The 20,201-nt window shown below is 35.6% G+C and overlaps 1 protein-coding gene across 5 annotated transcripts in view; it reads right to left on the reverse strand.

Annotated features, from left to right (window-relative positions):
• Positions 1–10,865: 10,865 nt before the first annotated feature.
• The window catches only part of myo1b (myosin IB), a 53,601-nt gene continuing 44,265 nt past the window's right edge, over positions 10,866–20,201 (reverse strand). For all 5 annotated transcript variants that reach the window (XM_056464918.1, XM_056464921.1, XM_056464919.1 and 2 more), the window contains 7 exons: positions 16,200–16,274; positions 15,646–15,780; positions 15,439–15,545; positions 15,198–15,330; positions 12,585–12,737; positions 12,384–12,514; positions 10,866–12,295 (listed from right to left, as the gene is read on the reverse strand). In XM_056464918.1, coding sequence (XP_056320893.1) covers positions 12,166–12,295; positions 12,384–12,514; positions 12,585–12,737; positions 15,198–15,330; positions 15,439–15,545; positions 15,646–15,780; positions 16,200–16,274 — 864 coding nt within the window. In that variant the 3' untranslated portion in view covers positions 10,866–12,165. The remainder of the gene's footprint in view (positions 12,296–12,383; positions 12,515–12,584; positions 12,738–15,197; positions 15,331–15,438; positions 15,546–15,645; positions 15,781–16,199; positions 16,275–20,201) is intronic.

Here is a 20,201-nt window from a genome sequence, read left to right on the forward strand (position 1 = left end):
TCCCATTAAGTTGGAGAGTGTGTCAGTAACCTTTTCCCAAAATGTTTTAATTGAAGTGCAATGCCATAAGGCATGAAGATAAGTGTCTGGGGTGTTTTGTGTGCAATGTGAACATATTTCTGACGTGAAACCCATTTTAAATAATTTCTGTGAAGTACTTAATACTGTATAAGTTGTAAATTAGCATTTTTAGTCATGGAAAATGTGTTTTTGCAAATTTGAGTCCAGAGTGCAGCATTGGGAGTAATGGATAAGTCTTTTTACCATTTAGCAGTTGGTAGAACTAATGCATTGTCTGATTTTGATATCATTTTGTATATTTGGGAGAGCAATTTTTTGTAGTAAGATATATTAATAAACTCTGAGATTTGAGGGGAAATGTCTAGATTGATTGATTGGTTAAGTAATTTTGATTTAATTGACGATTTGATTTGTAAATATTCCAAGAAGCAATTACTCCTAATGCTGTATGTCTGGGCTATATACGAAAATTGTGCCAGGTTATTATTATTATTAACGATATGCTGAAGTTGTGTGATTCCCTTATCTGCCCATGTGCGGAAGTTGAGTGGTTTCTTGTTAGCTACGAAATCAGGGTTATTCCAGATTGGGGTGTATTTAGATGGAGTGGGTGGGGAATTTGTGACCTGATGGAATTTCCACCAGGCTGTCAGAGTTGCTTCTATTGTCGGCATTTTAAAACCGTGATGTTTCTTGATTGTTTGACTGTGAAAAGGTAATTCTGAAATGTTAATGTCTTTGCAGATTGATTGTTCAATATCTTGCCAGGTGTATTCTGAGTTAGGTTTAATCCATTTGTGTATGTTTTGAAGCTGATTTGCCCAAAAATAGTAGTAAAAATGGGGTGCTTTTAATCCTCCTTGTGATTTTGGTTTTTGTAGGGTTGTCAATTTAATTCTTGGGGTCTTGTTTTGTGATAATTGAATCTAGAGTTTTGAACCAGGTACGAGTGGGCTGTGTTGGAATCATTGAAAATAAATAGTTTATTTTTGGGAGTATGGACATTTTGGTTACTGATATTCTGCCCATGATGGATAGTGGTAAGTTCATCCAGCGTTGAAGGTCGTCATCTATTTTTTAAGTAGTGGGGTATAGTTGAGACCAAACAACTCTGACAGCCTGGGGGAAACATTGATACCCAAATATGTGATGTAGTTGGTGCACAGAGGGATTTGTGATGTTTGGGATGTCACATCCACACTATCGGAATGTACCGGAAGTATAGCAGATTTATTCCAGTTAATTGAGTATTCAGAAATATTTGAGAAAGTGTCAATAAGTTTTATTGTTTCTTGTAATGATGTTTGGGGATTTTGTAAGTATAATAATATGTCATCAGCGTAAAGACTTAGATGAGATATTCCTTTGATGAGGTTGTTTTGACGTATAGCTGCTGTAAGTGGTTCGATGAATATGGTGAATAGGGAGGGAGAGAGTGGGCATCCTTGTCTAGCTCCCCGGTGTAGAGTGAAGCTGCGTGATGTTAGTCCATTAGTAATGACGGTAGCTGATGGTGATGTGTAGAGAGTTTTAATCCAGTTGATAAATGACTCCCCAAAACCAATGTAGAAAACAGGAATTTCCAGTTAACTTTATCAAAAGCTTTTTCTGCATCAAGGGTGACTATGATAGATATGTTTTTGTTTATTGATGAGTGGTGTATTAGGTTAACGAGTCTGCGTGTATTATTTGATGATTGTCTACCTTTAATGAAATCGGTTTGATCTGGATGGATCTGGATTTTTTCTATTCTATGGGAAAGTGTTTTAGCAATTATTTGAGTGTCTACATTGATTAATGAAATTGGACGATAGCTTGATGGTAATGTTGGGTCTTTATTGGGTTTGAGGAGGAGTACAATTGTGGCTGTGTTCATGGTATCTGGAAGTTTTGATTTTTGTTTTGATTCATTTAATAAACGGATGTAAAGTGGTGATAAAATAGACCAAAAGTGTTTATAGAACTCAGCAGGGAAACCATCAGGACCTGGTGATTTATTATTGGGCATAGTTTTAAGTGCATTAAAAATTTCTTGATCTGATAAAGGGGATTCAAGAGTATTTATTTGCTGTTCATTTAGTTGAGGTAAGCTGATATTGCTAAGAAAATAATTTATGTCATCCTGGGATGGGTCTTTTTCAGTGGAATATAAGTTGCTGTAAAACTTTTGAAAGATCTGATTTATTTCTTCTGGGGAGTTGGTGGGTTTCCCTGCTGAGTCCTTAATGATTGATATTGTTGTTTTTTCTTTATTGTCTTTGATTTGATTAGCCAGATATTTACCAGATTTGTTACTATGATGGAAGTGTTCTTGTCGTAGTCTGTGAATAAGGAAATGAGTGTGTGCATTAATTAGTTTATTTAATTGTGATTTACGTTTTCTCAGTATATCTTGTGAACTTCTTATTTTAACACTAGTCTTTTTTTTTAGGGGGGGGGGGGGGTATAATTTATAGATATATAATAGAATGTTCTATTTTGTGCTCACATTAAAGCAGCTGTTCTAGTTAGAATGTTTGTGTATATAAAATTTGAATTTAATATTTTTCTTGCTAAATAATTTTAAAGCTGAATTCATGAAGACCCAAGCTTCATTTGAAAAATGAACCTATTTAACCTATTTATATGTATATAATTTAATTAAAAATGACAAAACAATTGCTTCACCACACACACAAACACACACACACACACACACACACACACACACACACACACACACTCACACCGATGTTACCGATGTCATAAGCAGACAGCATGTTGAAACAACAAAAAAATGAGTAAAGTTAAATTATAAGTGGCACTTACTTAATGAGCAAGTTGTTTCAGTTAATCAAATATAATTTTATTTATAAATATAATAAGTTTAATTCACTCCAAAATAATAAAAAAGTCACACAAACTCAAACTACAAGTTAGTAGAACTGTTGTAAAAAATTAAGTTGATGCTACTCAATCAATGTAATTATTTTGAGCATTTTAGTTTACAGTGTGCCCCTTGCCAAACCATTCCAAATTATTTTGAAAATGCATTATTGTAGTTTGAACTGAATTAGATTTTAAATGGTTATTCAGTAAAGTGGGAGAAGAAAACAGTAATATTGTGGACATTTTTAAAATTTCACTATTTTGAAAGATTTTGACAAAGCTGAAAACAGATAAATGTCTAACCAGGGAATACATATGGGTCACTGGATGTAATTCATTATAAAAATATATATATATGAACACATTTGTATATCAGTCACTCACTCACTCATTGACATTCACTTTCCTTTGGCTTATTCCATGCTTTATCAGATTTGACAGTTTGCCACAGCAAAATATACCGCCAATTACAATAGCATTTGTTTTACAGGCAGATGCCTTACCTGCTGCACCTGAGAGTAAATCTGTTTGTTTTTTCAATAATTTTGTAATAATTTATATGAAACTCACTGGGAGTACAACTCTGTGCTGAGAAACACAGACACACTCTGCCTTTCACATACAACTGCCTATTTAGTTTATCAAATTAACCTACGCTATATTGCAAGTCTGTGGACTGTGGGGTAAACCGCATGCAAACACAGAGAGAACATGTAAACTCTGCACAGAAAGGCCTAATCAAGCCATGACCTTCTGCCTCTCAGGCAACCGTGCTAACCAAGTGGTAAAAAAAGCAAAAACATGGACAAATAATAAATGATATAAAATACATTTTGAGATAAGACAATGTTTGATCAAGTCAGCTTATTTTCCACAGATATTGAATTGGTCATACAAAACTAGAGGGACAGTTCACCCAGAAATGAACATTATGTCATCAATTACTGACCATTCACCTGTTCCAAACCGGTTTTGAGTTTCCTCTCTGTTGAAAAAAATATTTTTGAAGAAAAGCTGGAAACCTGTAACCATTTTGACTTCCCTATAATTTGTTTTTCCTACATTAGATTTTAATGATTTTTCTTTTGTGTTCAACAGAATAAAGAAACAAATGTTTGGAATAATTTGAGGGTGAGAAAAACATGCATCTATACAGGGGTTGGACAATGTAACTGTAACACTGGCCCATTTCGTTTTTGTAGGTTTCATGGCTAAATTTGACCAGCCTGGTGGCCAATGTTAATTGATTGTACATTGCCCAGTAGGAGCAAAGTGTAAAGATTTATTTAGAAGAGTAATAGCACAGTTTTGCTTAAAATATAGCAATGCACAAAACATTATCAGTGACATATTGGAGTTCAAAAGAGGACAAATTGATGGTGTGCATCTCACTGAAACATCTGTGACCAAGACAAGTATTTGTGATGTATCAAGAGCCACTGTATCCAAGATAATATCAGCATACCACCAAGAAAAACAAACCACAACAGAAGTAACTGTGGACACAAGAGAAAGCTGTGTGAAAGAAATGTATGCAAAAAAAACATACAACCACAGCTGCCCAACTCACTGCAGAAATAAATGTGCACCTCAATTCCTGTTCCAAAGCTGTTTGTCGGAAGCTCCACATGGTCAATATACATGGCCAGGCTGCTTTGGCCAAACCTTTGGTCACTTGTGCCAATGCCAATCATTGATTTCACTGGTGCCAGCCGCAAAGATTTTGAGCTGTAGACATTGTGAAAAAATGTATTGTTCTTCGATGAGTCCACCTTACCTTGTCTTTCCCACCTCTGAGAGAGTTACGGTATAGAAAAGTGTACCACATAGACTGTTGCATGTCCAGAGTGAGGCATGGGCATGGATCAGTGATGGTTTGTGCTGCAATATCATGGCATTCCTTCCCAATACTTGTGACCCAATATGGGCGCATCAGTGCCAAGGACCTGAAGGCAGTACCTCTATCAGGATGATAATGCACCAATACAGACAGCAAGACTGGTAATGATGAACATGAAAGTGAAGTTGAACATATCACATGCAAGACTAGATAGTCACCAGATCTAAATGTTGGAGCGAGTCAAGAAACATTTTCCTCCACCAGTGCCACATAGTTGGCCAATATTCCGCAAGAAAAATGGCTCAAAATCCCTCTGGCCACTGTGCAGGACTTTGTATTTGTCATTCCCAAGATGAATTGATGCTGCTTTGGCCACAAAATGAGGCCCTATACACTATAATAATTAATTATTATGGTCCAAAGCCAGGTGTTTTAGTTTGATTATCCAGTTTGATTAAACTATATAATTCCATTTTGCCAGAAAATGTTTTCGATTTTTTAAAATCCTATATTAATGTAAAAAGTTTAATAAAATACACCCTGTGGGTTTGTCTTTTTGAATGATTTTATAGATTTCTTTTTTGTATTACTCTATGAGTGGGACAGTAGCTAAGTGTTTAGCATAGTTACAAACCAGCAAGTTCTACACCTGGTTGTGCCAGGAGGCCTTTTTGTCTGGAGTTTGCATGCACCCCATGTCCTTGTGGGCTTCCTCCGTGTTCTCCAGTTTCATTCAAGTTTTTATTTTTATTCAAGTGTGTTTACCAGAACTGAGGGTTCTACTGTCAGTGCTTGGTTGCAACTGGAAGGGCATCCGCTGTGTAAAACAATTGGCAGAAAAATTGGTGACTCATTCTGCTATGGCAACCCTCAATAGAAAAGTGAATAAGCCGAAGGAAAGTCAGTGTGCGTAGTATTCTAAATTGCTTTTGCCTAGGTTGGGTCAGTGGCGTTCTGTGTGGAGTTTGCATGTTCTCCCTGTGTTCGCATGGGTTTCCTCCGGGTGCTCCGGTTTCCCCCACAGTCCAAAGACATGCGCTATAGGTGAACTGGGTAAGCTAAATTGTCAGTGGTGTATGTGTGTGAATGAGAGTGTATGTGTGTTTCCCAGTGATGGGTTGCAGCTGAAAGGGCATCCGCTGCGTAAAACATATGCTGGATAAGTTGGCGGTTCATTCCGCTGAGGCGACCCCGGATTAATAAAGGAACTAAGGAACCGAAAAGAAAATGAATGAATGAATAAATGAATGAATGAATGATGATTATCCAATTTCTGGCATACAGAATACCCACTGTTACTGTAAATGTTGAGGTTTTGCCTCAGAAATTGCATTTTAATGTTGAAACATTCATTTTCAACTGGGTTGAGATCATTGCTGTAGCTGACCACTCCATTACAGTATCTCAAACGTGTTTGATTTTGCTCACTGTGTTTGGGGTAATTGTCTTGTTGAAACACTTCTGGGGCATTTCCTTAGACATAATCAACATAATCTCTTCAAGTATTGGACGTATTTAAACCATATTTTCCATGGTAAAAGGTTAAACTCGTATGGGAAACACGCATATGAGAAACATCCCCATACTATGATTTTTTTTGGGCCACATTTTACATTACAATTCAGAAATGTTTAATAACAATCTAATGCAATGCTGACCTCCCTTCTTGCAGTTTTTCTTTATTGCTTTACATATTCTCAAAACAGTAAACACAAATCCATAATGTTTCACCCAATTTCCCAAACATCCTATTATCAGGTCGAAATGAAGCCCAAAACCATTCACTCTTGCTAAAAAAAAAAGTTTGCCCTCAGACATCAAACACAAGGCCTCAAACACACACACACGCACGCACGCACGCACACACACACACACACACACACACACACTCACACTACAACATAGTCTTGCACACTTACAAACACAAAACTAGCAAATCTTTTTTTTTTTATTATCTCCACATCGTAAAATCATTCCGTTTATCCATACTAGATTACCAAAATAGATTATAGTACACAATCATAATACACTGAAAACTCTGTGGTGATTCAGGATATTATTTTATTATTTGTGTGAATTTTTCTGTAGCACATCATTGGCCAAAACCATATTTATGATAGTCCTCTTGGTCCTCTGTGAATAAAGGGCCCCTTTCCTCCTCCACGTTCTCCACCCTCAGTCTATCTAAATACATTTTACTGTAAATGTCACAGGACAGCACACACATTTCAAACATGGAATACAGTGAATTCCAAATATTGCAGTACTGATAGCTTAACATTATCCTATCCTAAAATAGCTTATTCAGCTATCAGATGATGTATAAATCTCTCTTTAAAAAAGAATTTGACACAGGGCCGCTGCTGGCCAAAAGGGTGCCTTATGCGAAATTTTACTGTGGTGCCCCCACAGAGGAACAAAAACACACAAACATATGTATTTAAACATGTATTTATTTATTTATTTATTTATTTATATGCATAAATATGCATTTAAATACTCAAAATAATACTTAAACATTCAAATATTAACATTATAAGATAAGACTTTACATAAAAAACACTGACATGTCTTCTTGCTAGCAGCCGCAAAGATAAGTGGACCAGATCGCGCTGCGCGTACATGGAAAAAAAAATTACGTCACATGTTTGTTTTTGCGTTCGCCATAAAATACATTTTTAAATGCAGTTAACAACATTATCAATATATTTTTTATTTACACTCAGTTTATGTTAATATTATTAAATAAATGTAAAAAAAAAAAAATTGTGCAACCGAGATGGTGCCCCCCTCCTGCGTACTCTGCGTATAGGGAGCAGCGGTACTGTTTAAACACTTCTGACTGGTTTTGTGGTCTGTGGTCATAAATGGCAGCCAATTGATTACAGCATGGTCAACCAAGGTTGCTTGAATCACATCAACAATGACATCACTTCCCTTCCCCCTATCGGCAACGCAGGGTATATTTAGTTTCGGTTTACCTTTGACTGAATGGGAGACTTCTCTGGTAAACTTACTAATAAAAATCTTAACATTGCACGATCTGATTTAAGAATATTATTGGTATTGGGCATGTGTCCAAATGTTTCTCCTTTAATAATGAACTGCTTTCTGAGTTTGAAAATGATTTTCTTAAATGTTATTAAGAATAGGAATACGCTATTGTTTATCAAGCAAAGGATATGTTTGCAAACTTTTCACTTATTAAATAAGTTTGTTTCCTCAATAAAGGATTAATTTTTACTTTAATGCCGCTCTGAATATAAATTTATATTATCTGTTATATGTAAATGTTCCAGCATGAGTACAATTCTTTATTGAATTTTCTTATATTACCTGGTAAGTGTCTATAAATGCAACCAGTTTCATAATTTATTATTTACTGATCTATTACTGCTTTGTTCAGGTTCTCCATTTGAATAAATTAGTTATGTCCTACCGCCACCTTGTGGGTAGATTTAATTTGATATCTGTTTACAAACAAATTCATAATCTAATAATACTGAATTAAAATGCTGTCTTTTTGCTGTTATTTTAGCAATTGTAAATGTTTGTAATTATTTCGTTGATTAGTAAGAGTCACATACAACATTTTTATTCTATTTAATTTAATTTGAATATCAAATAGACTAATGTTTTATGTTAATGAAAAAAAATACTTGTATAGAAAAAAAATGTCAGACCTGAGAATGTGAATAATATGAATGTGTTTGTGAATCAGCTATCCACTGTAAACAACCACAGTAAAACACTTTTTTATTTATTACTTATTCTTCAGTACACACAAAAATAAATAAATCATTAAAAAACGTTCAGCACCTGTGTAAACATTTAAATTTTTTATTTGACAAATACTGACAAGTAGCCTACATACCAACTTCATCTGCAGTAAAGACAGCAATACAAAGCAACAGACACTGTTTAAAGTCCAATTTTCTTGGTTCAAGTAGAAATCTGGATGATCTGTGTTTTTTTAATGCCAGATGGTTCACCTTGAATGCAGACAACAAAAAACAGCTGTAGTCAGTCTAACCATATATGTAGTAAATATACAGCTGACTGGGTGAGTTCTCTAAGGGTATTTCTGTGTGGGTGGAAGTAATGATACACTGTGTGGAGTGAAACTGGACACTGCGTGACGTCATGTGAAAAGAGTCTATATTGGTCCCCATTTTCTTTGTTTAGGTCCTCCTACAGGCCTACCTCGTCCTCATCCCGTCTCCTGTACTTTTCTTCCTCTTCCTCTGCAACATTGCCTTCAAAATAGATAAACTCACCAGTTGTTTTTTTTTTTATACTGCTTGCCTTACACCATACTGGTGTGTCTACAGTTATGTGCCAGTGTGTGTGCACATCTCATGGCTGTGTTTAAACTATTAGTTTGTGTGTGTTAATTTGAAAGCATTTGCTTTGGAATTGTTAGGAAATGACATCATGATAAATATCTATGTCTAATACATAAAAGTGTGTTTAGTATTTTGCAAAAAGTGTGAAGCTGACAATTTGCTTACAAATCGAGACCCTGTTTTGCACCTTGGGTGTAAGATTTTGTAAATTGTGGGATTTTTTTGTGTGTAAGCAATTGAAAAAAAAACTTAGAAACTTAGATTTTGTGTAGGGCCCCCGAGAGACAAGGATTGCCTCTACTAGACAGGCTTCTTCTATAGCCTGGAGGAGGTGAACACAAACAGAAATTTCTCTTTCATACACGTTCTACCTCCATGCAGGAAAAAAAAAAAAAAAACCCTCTATAAGGTTTATAAAAAGAGAGTATGCAGGCAGAAAGATGTTAGAAAACATTGGGTATAGTTTGACATGGTCAACTAAAGTGGCTGGAATTTCACCCAAAACTACTGGTCCTCCTTGCTTTTGCTTTTCTTTGTCGTCATTCTCCTCCACTCTGGTGTCCTTGACCTCTTCTCTTTGGATGCATTGTTGAACCTTTCATCTGTCCATCAAAGTTTCTGACTGGTGTGTGATAAATTTTGACTCCCAGTCTTTGCCGTTGGTTAATTGTGTGCTAACTGAGCTCAAGCTTTGCTGACTTAAATAAACATTTTTGAATGATTGTGCTTTCTGAATGACCATTGGATAAGCACTAAAAAATTTAGATTTGTGTGTAGTTTTGTAGTGAAAGTTCACCAAATATAACTCGTGTCAAAGCAGGGAATAGTGTTTAAAGTTTAGACAAATGGGTATGCTTTTTCAAAATTGGCGTTATAAATTTGAAATGTAAGTTCATAAGGTTGGTTAGTGTTTTAGCAATTGAGGAAAAACTGTACTAAAGGATCATTAATGACACCTGTTTAATTTTTTCACTGAATTAATAAACTCTCAAATTAAACTTCACACTTATATTTTCAACACAAATTTCAATGGCAATTACTCAGTACAAGCAGCACAACGTTTTTCTTTTTCTTTCTAACAGGCAACTGAAATTTTTAACAATTGTGAAATTAAGGTAAATTGTATGAACAGTTGATACATGTATGTCAGGAATAATTTACTAAGAAGCTAGAAACAATTCTTTGTAAACAAATTTTAATCCAAATTTTAATCAATGTTATCAAACAAGCCACACTGATTATCGAAAGTTATTTATTTTTTGGTTCAATAAAAAAAAAAAAAAAATACTTGTCACTTATACTTAACAGTTATGAAACACTTCCATGTCTTTCAGAACAGGTTACATTTAGAAACAAAAAATGCATCCAACAATTACTCTCTTCAGTTCAACATCTGACAGGGAGAAGAAGAACCCAAGGCTTTCTGCATAAAAGACAGACATATTTCAGATATCTAAATCAAAGTAAATCAGCTTCCACAAACATCCTGTTTTGAAGAAGAAGACAATACACTTCCTAAATCTCTTGCTGTGCATTTACGTAAAAACGACAAACACATCAAAAAACAAAGAAACTGAAGCAGAAGTCGTCACTTTAGTGGGCATTGTCTTCAGTAGATCAGAAATACAAAAAGTCCACTAAAACAATGTGGGAAATATTTCCTTAAATATGACTGACAAAGAGCATTATTCACAATCACAATAATTACGATAAACCACACATATTTGGGCAACAGTGTGTCTTGCATTCAAAGAAAGCATGGTTTAAAAAAAAGTCAACAAAACAAGATGTCAGGCCTTGAAAGGATTTATTAATAACATGTGAGTGACTAAAAAAAGTGATGCAGCCCACATTCCAGTGGCAAAAAAAGCAGAGATTTGCCAAGATACAGTATAGGACATAATATACCTACTATTAGCCTCCTTCCAAACAAGCAGATTTAGGTAAAGGGAGTGACTGGAGAGGACTTAGCAAAGATCGTACCAGGCATAATTGTAGCATTGAGAATAATGTCAAGTTTTCTTCTGTGAGGCCTCACCAACACTATCACTTGATTACAGCTCAAAATCAACCCTGACATGAGAATGACATCTTCCTGTTACTCTTAGTCAATTTCACGCAATATAATTGGGTTTACTGTTAAGGGAAGGTCTTTAAAGCAATGTATAATAATAAATGCAGGACCGTTGTCAGTCTTTGGCCCCCTAAATCATAATTTACAGGAAACTAGCCAAATACTGCATTCTAATATACTAAATTCCGATAAACTATACTCTGATTTAAAGTAAAGAAAGAACTGATAAACATAATACATGTGAAAAGGATTTTAAATTATATTGTTTGGCAATTATCAATAAACTGAAATAATAATAAACAAAACAATTATTTATTATTACAAAACTATTTGGCTTATTAAAAAAAAGTGTCTGAACCTTTTACACTTTCATACAAGATAATTTTTTTCTCTAGGAAAGAGACAGCTAAATGGCACTAGAGTTTGGATCACAGAATACTTTTTCATTTGGCAAGTCAGATGAGTATTTTTTTCAAAAAATTACTTTTCTGCACTAAAACGCAGGATGAGAACTGAACACAACAGAAAAATAAACACATCAACCAGCAATCCAACCAGTCTTTCTTTACCACTACCACATCGAAAAAGTGCAGTATTTAATTTTTATAGCTTTTCAGCATCTTTCTAGAAGCCCAACATAACCCTTTTAGCATCTCTATGTACACAATTTTGCTCATTAACAGGCTCATGCAACCAACCACAATGGTTCAAAGACTGCAAATGCGGATCAGAGCATGATGGAAGATTCACCAAACGAATGTCTGCCAGAAAATAATGATTTATACAATTAAATAATAATTCTCATGAGTCCCAAGAACTTGGAAGAGAGAAATATAAATGTTTATCCCACATTTAAAACTGCAAAGCTGTAAAATTTTAGGTGCGGTAATCTGTTGTTTTGACTATAGAGAACGAAAAATGACAGGATCAAGATTATTGCACAATCATTATGGGATTGGTGGAGGGTGAAGAATCTTAGAAGTGACATCCTTGCAGTGGAATAAGCTGATTGATCCTTATGGTGATGGAATAGACACTTCCAGAAGACGATTGTTTTTACGCTTGCATGAGACACTATTACTGTTCTTTGGAGTACCCTGGATGAATTTTACACAAACTTTGTCCTGCTTGAACTGCACCAAGAACCTAAAATGGAGAGAGAAAATGTTACACTACAAGAGTGAAACTTAGAGAACAAAACAAAACATGATGCACAGAAATGTTTGCCACTTACTCATCTGAAATATCAATTTTAATCTGGTTCCTGTCAGCTGAAGCTGCACCGGTACAGTGAAGTTTGGTTATAATTTCGATCAGTCGTTCACTGCTAAGCAGGTAGTCACCTTTGGCTGCAGATGTAGCACCCTAAAGACAGAGCATGTTAAGAAGAGTTCCTGACTCACATGGTGCCCTACATAAGGCTAATATGTCATACCTCTCTAAGCTTAAGAGCAAAGAAGCCATCATTTTGTGTGCTCACAAAAACACTGCTGAGGTCTGGCAGGGGAACGCTGGCTTTCACCTGACCTGTCTTCTGATCAGCCAGAACCAGGCACTTCTTGGTCAGGAGGAAAATTCTTGGTGTTCCCTTAAAAGTTAATTAGTAGACTTTAAATGTAAAGCTTAGTTTGAAAGAGTAAACATAACTACAATTTACCTTTCAATTACTTAAAGGTGTAATATTGATTGATGAGTGACACTGATTGACACTAGACATAAATGTGTATTGAACACATACTCAGCAGGTTACATGTGTTTGCAGCCTCACTAGAAACATACATATGCAGCTTAAACTAACAAAAGATACATATAAATAGACCTTATGACCAGACCCTATAAAAACTGCTTCTCATTATAGTTCATTGCACGTCTGGTGCAAATCCCAGAGCCATACAGTAGGGTTGTTGCTAGATCGGATATGGTTGCTGCCGGAAGTTAACGAGAATTATTTATACTTTTTTTAAATTTCCCATTTATTGTATTTTATTAACTTCTACCCCCATCCCCAACCGTCACAGAAATGTAAAAACAGTAGTTGTACCGAGTATTATTTATGCTTTCTATTGAATTGCCCAATAAATTGTATTTAGTCTTTGGCTTTAGTTTTTCTTCCTCTCCTTTTTTTTCCAAAATAAGAGTCCCAAATAGATTGTAAGTTTAAAGAGCCCCTATTATGGGTTTTTGAAAATGACCTTCCATGTAGTTATTAGCTCTAAGTGAAGTGAAATATCCAACTAAGGCTTAAATCTGAAAGTGCACAGTGTTTAAAACTATTGATTAATTTATAAAAGAGTCGACTCAAAGTGTTTCAAATGAATCATCTTGATAACGAGTCTTAAGCCAAATTGGTGTGACGTCGATTTGAAACTTAAGCCCTACCCAATTGTTGTGCACGCAAACCCCGGAAAATAGAAACCTGTGGCCCCTCCCTCAAACAGTAGCAAAGAAAAAGAGGAAGACAAACACTGTAGCAGATCCCGGTTGAATCAAGTTGTGAAGACGCTGTACTCAGTTGGATATTATTGGAAGTGTGAGGGGAAAGTTAGATGAAAGTTACCCAAAGATAAAACTGTAAAGAATTAGTTGTTGAGGTTTATTTTTGCAAAAATACCTCAGCATTATAGCCCTCATTTTTTCTGATGAGTGCTTCAGTAATCTACACGCTTACAACGGGGGATTCGTTGGCTGTTTGTTAAAGGAAGGATCAGAAAAGACTATTATTGTGTGGGACTTTGTCAGAGCTTGACAGAAACTTCCATGGACCAGGTCCTTCCTCCATTTCACAAGTGTAAGTAAGTGCGATTAAAATGGCTGCCTCCTTGTTTTTTCTAGCTTACATATCTACATCATACATCTAAATTATGTATTTAATTGTGTTTTGTTACTTGAAACCGCTTGTACTATATCTCATTAACTCTTTATATTTTCAAATCGCGTCTAATGCCACGTTAAAAACGCGACGCGTGCTGCTTTGTTTACGGATTTAATGCATTTGTGAGCATGCAATCCACTACTGTTTGTCATTGCTATGGCCACCGTCAGCTGTTCCTACAAACGTGCAGCGGTCAAGGTTCAAAATAGTTCAGCTTTTTGCCACTGTGTGGATTAATACTAAATGTGGTTGAAATTATGGGACTAATAACAAAACGGGAGGGTGGCGGGAGATGGGTCTGAAATACAGGAGTCTCCCGGGAAAAACAGAAGTGTTGGCAGGTATGCTCACACATACTGTACACTATGCACTCTGACTACTTTAATATTGTTGATAAGCCATGGTGGCCATATCAGTCTGTCTCACGCTGAATACTGTCGACCCATAGCAACAGACTGTCATCGTTAAAAATCAGCGCAGATTAGCATCGCACTAAGGAGGGGTTTGGGAACAAATTAAATCGCTGAATAAATCATATGGGAGTCGTTGGAATAATTAGGTAAAAATAAATGCATATTATAAGACAATAAAAGTGTTTTTTGACCTTGCATGCATTTCAGCCTGTTGTTGGAGTATAAAATATGACAATTTTTAAAGTATAATAGGGGCTCTTTAATATATGCTCAAATACAGCCAGGGGCATGCATATTACTCATCTCATGTGAACAGTCTATCACCAGGATTTTACACTCATGACACTTATATGAGAACAAGGAAACAATGGATCCTGAGCCTCAATGTGTCATTTGCATGTAATGAATACTTATTATTCAGCTATGCCTAGGTATATCCAGGTTTGCACTGTATGACATCTTCAACCATATGTACCACTTGCATGGATTTTGATTTATGGATTTTGAATAAAGAGCTTTAAAGGCAGGTATGCTTTGCTTTTAGACAATTACTGAACATTTGCAAGTTTAGCTGTCCATATGAGTCTGACCCACCTCATGCAAGACTACTAGCTGGTTTCAGGGACTTTCAGGGACTAAGTTTGTATGTCACAAATAGTTGATGGACCAAATTACAAATGATGCTGATTTGATAACATGTTTGTTCAGTCACAATGCCTAACTGTAATAAGTCAACTCTGGACAAAGAGCTAACAGTACCCACTTTGCCATTGGCACGGTTGATTTTACTGACAACATCTGCAAGAAGAACTTTGTCCTCTATCAAGCTGTTGAGCTTCTGGTACTTTGGATTCTTGGTTATCTCCACATAGTCTCCTTTAAAAGGTTGACTGACACTGTAAAAGCAGAGGATATCCATTGTTGGAATGAAATGGTATAGCGCAGATATATGTTTTACATAGGCAATACACAAAGGAAATTAGGTGAACTGCTCTTTGCTCTACCTGCTAGGATACAAGGCCTTTTTATCTTTGAAGAGTTCACTAGCTGCAAGCTTCTCCTCGTAGGTAGCCTTCTTCTCCTCTGTGAACTGGCTGCGATATTTCTTACACTGATTGAGGGACACCACAAGGATGATATAAATGTTTTAAATTTGACATGACAGAACTTTTTTGTCGTTCTCACAATAAATGTCATCTAATAAGACTGACCCTCCACAGATGGAAAACTCTCCTGAGTTCTTGATGTGTCCCATCAAGGAAACCATAGGGACAAGTTGACCAGCTCTTATCGATCGGTGACATGGAAGGCATTGTCTTCTTCAAGCCTAGGTAGTACTTCTGTATCTGTAGAAAAAACAGAACCTTAGACCTTTCATTGGATCTTTTATTGGATCCAATCTTTTATTGAATTATTTTCTTTCGTATCAGGTGAATAAGTGTAGGAAATACATTTCCTAAAGATAGCACCAATTAGTTGTTTCTTTAATGTATTTTGTTAGCCACATATAAGGGTCACATGGAAAAACTACTCTACACTTCTATTAATTTAGCTGGGGGAATTTCACCTTTCCATCTAGAAAAAAAATTGAAAAAGTGAAGCAGAAACTCTTTGTTTTAAAAGGTTTAAGCAAACCATGCTCCCTATTAAAACTGATGGACTTGTCAGAAAATGAATTAGAAGATAAACACTGACCAACCAACAAGTAAGTCTTCTTTCTAAATGATAAAACTGTAGTCAGGAATTAACTTCTTAAGTGACTTACAATTCTCTGGATGGTGAAGTCATAGATCTTCTTGCCAGCATTGGCTCTGAAGAACTTCCTGTACTCCCGACGAACCTGTAAATAAATTGTGTTCAGGCTCTCTTCTATGTGTTGCAAAAGTTTGTGATGAAAGTTGGAACCGGGCAGAAAAGGTACATTACTGTGATCAAAACCACCTTCAACAGTCATATAGTACATCTATACACAATTATCTTTTCCAGAAAAGATGGAGATCACCCGTAAGATGCCTATACAAAGATATACACACAAAAAAGTAAACAACAAAACATAGTTATGGGAGGGCGGAGAAAAAAAATGGAGGAAAACTAAACAAATGCCTGTGAAAGCCAAGAGTATGTTAGTAGCACCACGCAGACAGCAGACAGGACAGACACCTAGAAACAAACAGAAAACAAGGGTGTTTTAGGCAAAAAGATACCCTGGGGTAAAATGTTAATATCCAGTTATTCATGTTGTTCAAAGAATTGTTTACTTCATTATTTACTTTATTTTGCTGAAAGAATCAACCATTAGAAGAAATACAATAAATAGACATCTCATTGACTTGCCAGTATTATGTCCAGGTGATTAGAATATTATTTATTATAAAAATTCTTTATTGTAAAATAATTTAAATAATAAAAAAATATATAATTAAAATTGTGCAATTACAATTGGAACTAAAATAAATGTTGGAGTCTAAACTTTTTCTGTGTAATAAATCCAATAAAAAGCTTCTATTTGTAAATGTCTGCTTGGTGATTTTCGCACACAGTTAATTAGATTAAATTGTAAATTGTTTGAAAAAAAAAGAAAAAACAAGCTACTGTTTTTAAATGTGTTTGTTAAATTTGTTTCTTTCCCTTGCAAAATGACAGTTTTATACTGTACGTTGTCTCTTTCCCTCCTCCCAGTGCATATTTAGTTTTATAGAGAAAGAATTTCTGACCAGTATAAACATTATATGTCCAGTTTAAAAAAAATAAAAAATAATGCATGAAAATGTAGGTCCCATGTAGCTTTAAAATAGCATAAATTTATTAATTAAGAAATCAGACTAGCATAAAATCTGTATGATTCACTCATTCCGCAGGTGGCAGCTTATTTTTTATGCATTTTTTGTAAAAACTAGACATAAATAGTTTATACTGGGCAGAGCCATATATTTTTCCCTACAGAGTCTGCATCTAAATTGATATTTAAATTCATCCTTACAATTTATTGTAGTTCAAATTGTAATTCCACATTTTTTAATTATTTAAATAATTTTAGAATAAAGCATTTTTTATAATAAATAAATAATCTAATCAGCAAGTCAATAAGACATCTGTTTATTGTATTTATTCTCATGGTTGATTCTTTCAGCAAATGAACTAAATAATTCTTTGAATGTCATCAAAACATGGATATTACATTTTATGGTATGCCCCAGTCAACCATCTGGCTGTGAAACGGAACAGAATAGACAGAAGCACATTCAGGCATTCTTTGCAGGGTCAAGACCAAGTTATTTTACCCATTGCCCAAGTTTATGAATAAAAAAAAAAGGTAAAAACCTGCCAAAACTATATAACTTTTCTAAAGCTATGGATTATGAGAACAGACGTGATTCTGCTTTATGCAGACACATCAGAAGCATGTGTTTAAGGATGTGTACACTTCTATAACAAAAATAAATGTACACATACAGTGCATCCAGAAAGTATTCATAGCGCTTCACTTTTTCCACATTTTCTTATGTTACAGCCTGGATTATATTCATTTATTTCCTCAAAATTCTACACACAATATCTCATAATGAATAAAGAATAAAAAACCTGAAAAACCACATGTACATAAGTATTCACAGCCTTTTCTCAATACTTTGTTAATGCACCTTTGGCAGCAATTACAGCCTCAAGTCTTTTTGAATATGATGCCACAAGCTTGGCACACCTGTCTTTGTGAATTTTTGCCCATTCCTCTTTGCAGTATCTCTCAAGCTCTATCAGGTTGGATGGGAAGCAACGGTGTACAGCCATTTTCAGATCTCTCCAGAGATGTTCAATAGGATTAAAGGTCTGGGCTCTGGCTGGGCCACTCAAAGACATTCACAGAGTTGTTGTGAAGTCACTCCATTGATATTTTGGCATAGTGCTTTGGGTCATTAGCCGCGTTTCCACTATCGCGCCTAAAGCGAGCGAGCCAGGGCCAGCCGCGTTTCCACTTTCACTTCCGGGGCCTGATCGGGCCAAAGCAGGGCTTTCTCGGGGCCAACGGCCAGCCTTTTCTGGCCCACCGAATACCTTGGGCCAAAGAGGGCCAGCTAGGGCTTCAGGGCGGAGTAAAAGGAGAGGCGGACTTTGCCCGAGCCTAAAAATGGCATGCCATCATTACACTAGTTTTCCGATCGCCCACGAATACCTGCGCCAAACAAATAAATAAATAAGGGAAAGAAAACATATAGCTGGTCAGTGTAAGATAGGCTATTCCATAAAACACCTTATAGGCTGGGTCTTTTTGCGTATGATCACCCTTATGTTTCCCTTTTAAATGTAAGGGTGTTGCATAAAATAATAAAGTTTTAATTTATAATTGACATTTCCTTGCTGCGTCCTCCGTGATGTTTCAATAACGCATAATAATCTTTACACCATATTAAAGACACAGCAGCCAGTAAAGGTTGTCGAGAGTTTTTGTCAAGTTTAAAAGGTGTGTTTGTGCATGAAAATGCGCATTTAGATGCCTGTATGTGAGTGTGAGGCCGGGCAAAAGAGCGCTCACTTCATAGCTCTGTTGATGCCGCAAGCGACTTTTTTCTTTTTTAATTTATTTTGGAGATAATACAAAATCTGAATACAACAGAAAGACATAAAACTTTACAAATGACATGTCCACTTTTGTAGACTCAACACAATAGTGTCATATCTTGATAAAATAGCCTAAGCTATATTGAAACAATTTAAAGAATTACAAATGTCGGATATAATAAAACCACATTAAATAAATAAACCAATATAAAACAAACAAAAGCTAGCTAACACAATGTGGGTATATACAATATATAAATTAATCTGTTTTAAAGCCATATTTACCTTCATTAAATATATATACCTTCATTTTACAAAGGCCTGTCTGAAAAAAAGATTTTAGATATTTTCTAAAAAACAATAAACAAAGGAGGAAGTTTGAAATATTATTTATAAAGTATTTAGATATGATGATAGAAACGACCTTCTTTTCTGTCATCCAGTCCTGCGCAGTGCCGCTTTACAAACGCATTGGGGAAAACTGCAAATACAAAATGTGTTCTATGTCCTCAAACAAGTGTTTAGTTTTGTATGACATGGTAAAATTAAAAAATATGAAATTTTAAATACATGTAGAGCTTTATTAGTGAATAGCTGCCGAGTGCAACAAACTATATTTTATAACTTGCACTTATGTGCTGAAACACTTAACACTTTCCTTTACTTAAGATCACCAAATAATATGCAACATCCTTAAATTATTCTCTTAAATAAAGGGGAATTACCTATTAAGTGTCATAGCCTAGGGAAAAATGTATATGTTTTAGGTCTCTCCGGAGTATTTGGGCTGAATGTTTGGCGACGTCTATCAAAACGAGGATGTTATAAAATACATTTCAAACCGAGTTATTATTGGAGAATTTCTGTGGTTTTATATTATGGATGGGTGCGCTCACTGCGCTGGGTGACTGGGTCCCTCCGTTAGTGGCGAGACCACTCGATGCATGATGCCAACAGTCGCTCAATGAGTAAACATATATAATGAATGAAAACATATAGGCCTGTGCGTATAGACATATAAATGTAATGCTGTACAGTAGCGTGACATTTGTTTGTTTCGGTTGTCTTCATTTGAATCGTTTTGTGATGATGCGATGGTGTGCTTTATCTGCTAGATTCCCGCTGAAGTGGGCGGGTTGTGTGACGTTTGATTTGGGGACGTTGTGGGGGCGGGGTTTGCTTGACGCGCTGCGAGCTACTAGCCCGACAGTGG

The sequence above is a fragment of the Danio aesculapii genome, chromosome 9, assembly GCF_903798145.1.
Source record: "Danio aesculapii chromosome 9, fDanAes4.1, whole genome shotgun sequence".
Classification (NCBI taxonomy): Eukaryota; Metazoa; Chordata; class Actinopteri; order Cypriniformes; family Danionidae; genus Danio; species Danio aesculapii.